The sequence below is a fragment of the Suricata suricatta genome, chromosome 3 (genome assembly GCF_006229205.1).
Source record: "Suricata suricatta isolate VVHF042 chromosome 3, meerkat_22Aug2017_6uvM2_HiC, whole genome shotgun sequence".
Taxonomy (NCBI): domain Eukaryota; kingdom Metazoa; phylum Chordata; class Mammalia; order Carnivora; family Herpestidae; genus Suricata; species Suricata suricatta.
Window position 1 is genome coordinate 173,243,857 of NC_043702.1, and position 5,936 is coordinate 173,249,792.

The 5,936-nt window shown below is 58.7% G+C and overlaps 2 protein-coding genes across 16 annotated transcripts in view; one reads left to right on the forward strand and one right to left on the reverse strand.

The window, feature by feature from the left end:
* Positions 1-5,066, forward strand: part of LOC115288523 (SLAM family member 9-like) — a 132,760-nt gene extending 127,694 nt beyond the window's left edge. For 2 of the 15 annotated variants that reach the window (XM_029935904.1, XM_029935908.1), the window contains exons 7-8: positions 2,941-3,153; positions 3,260-3,352. In XM_029935904.1, the coding sequence (XP_029791764.1) occupies positions 2,941-3,033 (93 nt within the window). In that variant the 3' untranslated portion in view covers positions 3,034-3,153; positions 3,260-3,352. Of the gene's footprint in view, positions 1-528; positions 826-1,197; positions 1,964-2,300; positions 2,458-2,625; positions 2,723-2,919; positions 3,154-3,259 lie in introns of those variants that run through there. The other 13 variants (XM_029935902.1, XM_029935903.1, XM_029935912.1 and 10 more) reach the window with 13 other exon arrangements.
* LOC115287195 overlaps positions 3,750-5,936 on the reverse strand; it is a 5,917-nt gene continuing 3,730 nt past the window's right edge. Inside the window, exon 3 of the mRNA XM_029933445.1 lies at positions 3,750-3,955. Within this exon, the coding sequence (XP_029789305.1) occupies positions 3,750-3,955 (206 nt within the window). The remainder of the gene's footprint in view (positions 3,956-5,936) is intronic.

The window sequence follows — 5,936 nt, forward strand, 5'->3', positions numbered from 1 at the left end:
ATGCTTTTTCTTTGAAATGTTTGTTTAATTTTGAGAGAGAGAGACACACAGAGGGACAGAGCACGAGCAGGGGAGGGGGCGGAGATAGAAGGAGACAGAATCCTAAGCAGGCCCCAGGCGCTGAGCTGTCCGCACAGAGCCTTCCTGTGATTGAGCTCAGGAAGTGTGAGACCATAACCTGAGCCAAAGTCGGACACTTTACTGAGGCTATTATGCGCCACTAGTCATCTATGTGTTTTAGGGGAAATCCACTTTCATAGAATTAGTGGGTTCCAGTAGCAGGGGTTACTAGGTATGTTCTCTGTAGAGACTTAGATGTGCCCAACTAGTGAGATCACCCGGGGCTTCCCTCAGTGGCTCCTTACAGTCACTTGCTGTAGATTTGGGTCAAGTCTGTCTTGTCTGTAAAATGGACGCACCATCCTTAGGGGGAGGGGCCAGGGCGTCAGTGAGATTCCCGCATGAGAAAGCATGAGTGTGATGTTCTCAACCAGGTGACACTCTGTCCTCTTGTCCCTCCTGCCCCAGAGCCCGTGTCCCATCCTCAGATCCTGGCCGAGATTCTGTCCCTCACACCAGACTGGTGCAATGTCACCCTGGAGTGCCACCCCACGGGAACCACGGGGGCTGTGACCGTGTCCTGGGAGAGCAAGGGCCTCCCCAGGGAGCTGGAGCAGACGGGGGCCCCGGGCCCGGCCCCCACCCCCTGGACCCTGGCTCTGCACCTGCCCCTGAGCCGGCCCAGCCCCAGCATCACCTGTGTGGTCAGCAACCCGGTGGACCAGAAAACTGCCACCTGGGACCTCGGGGAGGTCTGTGGCCATGGTGAGTGCATCCTGCCTGAGGGAAAGGGCCTCCTGGAGCTCAGGTCCCCCTGGGTGAGGGTTCCAGGTTCTGTCCCCATGTTTATGTCACCACCTGCCACCTGTCACCCCGTCCAGGAGGCTGGCAGGTGCATCCAACTTGCTTCTGCCTTTTGGTGTCTCCCTCCTGCTCCTCTGCACCCCTCACCCTGCTGCTCCAGGCAGCCCTCTCCATACTCTCCCCTCCCTCATCCCTCGGTCCTTGTGTGTCCCAGGAGGTTTTCAGGAAGGAGAGCAGGGGTGAGTCAGTGTCTGTGACACCTGAGGGAGGCGGGGCCAGCCGCGGCCTGCAGGGCTCAGGGCTCAGGGCTCCTGTGCCTGGTTCTGGTCTCAGGGACACACTTCCCATGCACGTGCTGGCCTGGATTCCCGGATGTGCCCTGCTCTCCTCAGCCCCGGGTTCTGGTCAGGCTGTTCCCTCTGCCATCAGACCTTCCACGTCCGGTATCTCCCCTTCCCTCTGATTCCCGTCCAGGAACCCCTTCTCTGCAGCTGCCACTCGGCCTGTGACCCTGCAGGCACACAGGGCCGAGCGCTGGTGTCACATCCAGCTCGTACTGACCTTGGCGGTACTGACCTTGACCAGGGCCCCTCAACCCAGTTGTACAAGGCCCTGCGGGAGCAGTTGGTGACCTGCCCTCACGCCGTCTTCCTCTAGGGGGCGCTCAGGACCCCACACTGAGAGTGAAGTTCTGGCCATGGATCAGGTCCTGTGGGTCCTGGACACCCGGGGGGCGGGGCCACGGCTGCTTCTGCTTTGACCTGTCACACCTCGGCCTTGGGCAGTTTGCTCACAGGGTGTCCCCGAGGGAACAGGACCAGGTCCCCCGTGTGCTGCCTCAACCGTCCACCCCATCCTCCCCCTGCCGCGGGTGACCTGCTGCATCACCATCCCCAACTCCTCAAAGCACCCAACCCGTAGGGACCCCTTAGACCCTGTGCAAGAGGCTCCCGACTCCCCCTCATCCTCCTCCCCTGCTCCTCCCTTCCCGGGTCCTTCTCCACCTGCTGCAGGGGTGCTGGCTGCCCCCAGGGCTGGTGATTAGACACAGTGTTCCTGGTCTTGTCACTCCTTCGAGAGTGCTGCACCCTCCTGAGTATATGGTAAGCTCTCCTCCTCCCTTAAGACTTAGTTCATCCCTCACCTCCTCCGGGAAACCCTCCCTGAAGACGTGTGCACCAGCTGTAAACCTCTAGTGCACCGCCTGGCCCCGGCTGGCTGCCTTTGCATTTCCCAGCCCTGCCCCCACTGATGAGCTCCTCAGGGGCGGGGACCCTGTCCTGTCCTCTCAGCACCCGGCCCCCAGCAGGGGCTCAGAACTGGTGGTGAAAGCACCTGCCATGTCCCCTCCTCAGCTGAGACCGGTCCCTTCAGACGTGTCCACGTGCTTGGCAATGGGCCTCTGACCTTGTCTCTTGTCTGATCCTTTTCTACAGTCTCTGAGGGGGAAGCAGGTCCACAAGGACAGGCCGGTGCGTGTTTACTGCGACTCCTCCTGGGTTCTCTTGGGGTCGTGCTGCTGGTCCTCGGAGCTTGGCTGTACCTGTGGTGCCCACGTGGGGAGAGGAAGCGCGTGGAGCCTGGGAGAGGCAGGTGCCCTTCTCTGTCCCCTGCCCACATGCCTCCCTCCCCCTGACCCTCAGCTCCCTCTCCTGCATGTTGTGGCTCAGGGAAGGTCCCTGCAGGAGGCTGGTATGTGTGGGCATGACCGTGGGGGTCATCATGGGGGGGCACGGGTTCCTAAGTTTCTGACTCACACAGATGTGTGTGGGACGCAGGTGCAGGATGGCAGAAGCACAGGACCTTTGATGGTGGCGTCCCGGATGCTGGGCAGGTGTCCCGCGCCGGCAGGGACAAGGTGAGGCCTGGGTCCCCACGTCCCTGTGCCTGGGTGTGCGTTGGCCAAACCCACTCACCTGCAGTTTCTGGTCTCGTGTCTGTTTCACTTCCAGACCCGCAGTATTAACACGGGTCCAGGCAGTGCTGGGGGGCCATGGGAGCAGCACCGCATCTGTGTGGGTCCCTCTGGGCGTCTGTGTCCCTGAGCTGTGGCAGGACCCTCTGTCCACATTGCAGGGATTGGAGGAACCACATCTAGGACAGGAGACGCCTCTCACTCCTGTCTACACTGAGGTCCGCTCGCCAGGCCAGGTCGTGTCGAAGATTTAATGGGAAGAATCAGGGCTTCCAGCCTCTGGGGACACCTGTGCTGTGAGTGTGAGGCCTGCAGCCCTGGTCCTGCCCCTCCCCCTCTGACTGCCCTGAGCAGGGGTGGATTTAGCAACATCGGTGAGTTTCCACCGGAACTTGTTGTGCACAAGTCACCGGAGGACACACGTTGTGGTAGACTGAGGGGGGACTGGAGTTTTTATATCTGTTCAAACCTGTGTTTCAGGTCTGCTCAGCTTCAGCTCCATGGCCACCGTAAGTGGACCCCACTCTCCCCAGCTGTGAATGCCATCCATCTGCCTTTGAGAACCCGCAGACACTGGAACAAAGTCATTATGAACTCACAACACAGCCTTCACCAGTGTACCATCCCCAGCTCTCTCCAGTGCACGCTCGCTCTCTTTGTTGGAGCTTCTTACTTCATTCCACTTTGGCGTCCACACTGCTGGCAGCTAGTGTGTCAGGAATCTGCCCTCTCTCTGCACAACCTCCTCAAACAACCCCGCGTCCTACCCCGGGGCACGGCCCCCGCTTCCTTCCTGTTGCCTCATCCCCAGGAACTGACTGCAGGGCTGTGGGCGCCCCCTTCCTGGCATCCAGGCCCAGGACGCTTGAACAGGAAAGACTGACGCCCTGAGGACACCTCATCCTCAGTTGTTGAATCTCTGATCCTAGGATATTGGATGTTCTGGACACACACAGCACATTCACACTGCTCAATGCCTTATTCTTGGCTGGCCTGAGGCGCCCAGAGCAGGGCTCTGGGACTGGGGCCTGAGCTTCAGCCTCAGCAGGTGCAGGGCCTGTGGCCAAAGCTGTGCCGGCAGCGCCCCCTGGTGGAAGGCGCTGCAGTGGCGGCTGCGCGCAGCCTGGTCTCCCAGCCCCGCCCTCAGGGCCCCAGGGAGCAGGTCCTTCCTGGACACTGCAGGGCGGACAGCACAGCCTCCCTGCGGCCCAGGCTGGGTCAGCTCAGGTCAGAGTCAGGTCCGAGAAAGGAGTTCTGCAGCCACGTTCTATCCTGGAGTCCGGGGCTGCTCCCCACCTGTTCCCTGGTGTCTCACCTGTCCAGGAGGAGGTGGGTACAGGGGCCGCTCTGAGGCCCTTCTGGCCCTGGGACCCCGGGTCTCTAGATCAGGATGGAGCTGATGTGGCTCCTGATGCCTCTCTGATCTCAGTCTCCCACCTGTCTGGGCTCACGTGTGCTTTGGGCACCTGACCTCTCCCTCCTGGACCACGACAGGCCAGGTCCCTTGAGGATAGAGTCTGAGATGCAAGGTCCTGATACAGGTTTCTGAGGTGAAACAGGCTGGACAGGAGAGTGGTGTTCCTGCCCCACCCCCCGGACAGACCCTGAGGATAGGGACAGATCCCTTGGCAGAGAGATGGGACACAGGGGTCCCCTGAGGTGGAAGGTCATTGGGGGGCAAATACCTGGTCTTGAGAGAAGGTATTGTCCCCTGGAAGGGGCCGGCCTTACAGGATTGCCCCTGTGACCCGCACAGTCCGCTCCCCGGTGAGACCTCTGTCACCATGTGTGGCCCTGGCTGCTGCCCTCTCTGGGCTGCTTTCTTTTTGGGGCTCAGGTGCCCTGTCAGTGAGTGGGAGGGGCTGTGAGAGGCAGGATGGGCGGTGTGGGGCGCTGTAGAGATCTTCCTGCCTGGATCCCCGGAAGCACCCCCATCACCTATGGCCCCGCAGGAGCACCTCCACCCTGCCCGGTCCCCCTCCCCCAGAGCTCTCCCAGCTGCAGCACCTGCCTGCCTTCCCCTGTTCTGCTGTGGGACCCTGCGCAAGTCACCTGCCACTGTGCCCCTGAGGTTTCTCCTGAGCCCGAGAAGATGCACACAGTCTGACCTCAAGCTGTTCACGGGGTTAAATGAAAAAGCACATGAATCGGAGTCTAGCATTGTGTACTCAGCAATAACAGCTCTAATAAAGAGGAAGTCTAGGGGCTTATGGGTAGCTCAGGTGGTGAAGCAACCGACCTCGGCTCAGGTCATGGTCTTGAGGTTCATGAGTTCAATCCCCACACGGGGCTCTGTGCTGACGGCTCGGAGTCTGGAGGCTGCTTTGGATTCTGCGTCCCTCTCTCTCTGCCATCCCCTGCTTGTGCACACTGTCTCTCAAAAATAAATAAACATTTAAACAAATTTAAAGGGTAAATGTAGGGGTGTGTGTCTGGCACAGGTGTTGGAGGTGCAATGACCTTGGAATGGTGATTTGGACTCCACGCTGGGTGTAGAGCCCACAACATTTTGTAGTAGTAGTAGTCATCTAAGGTTTGTTAGCTTAAATTAGAAAAGAATAATGACCTGGAAATAATTGTTCTGTGTTCTCTCTGGAAGATAGATCCTGATGACCACGATCATGTTATACACGTGTGATTACAAATTAGAGCAAATGTGTCCAGAAAAAAAATATTCTTCTTCCCCTTTTCTCCCAGCCCGTCTTCTGGAGGGAACTTGTCCATTTTCTCCTGTGGGAAGCGGCAGCACAGGAGGAGTGACCGGTGGAACTATAGCTCCTTAGAGGGAAGTCCCCTCCTTGTCAAGGGGACGCGCCTCCCACAAGTAGAGCAACAGCTCTGGGGACTCTTCCGTGCGCCCTGCACACGGGCCCCCGATGTGGTTAAATGCTAAGGTCCGGTCAGCCCCTGACCTTTGAAAATAAGGGTCTACCACAATTCCTCCTCCTTATCCCTGAGAGTTCTCATCCTTCCGTGAGGTCATAGGGAAGTGTGCTTTAGTGAGCAGGATCACAAGGGGGACAGTCTGGAAAATAAGGAACGTGGCCTGTTTTTATGCTTTGCTTATTCGACAGTAGCTCCTGTGGTTACTGTATAAAAGCTACAAACTGCTAATAAAGAATGACACTTTTGGTGCAATGGCTCTGAGTGTCCCTCC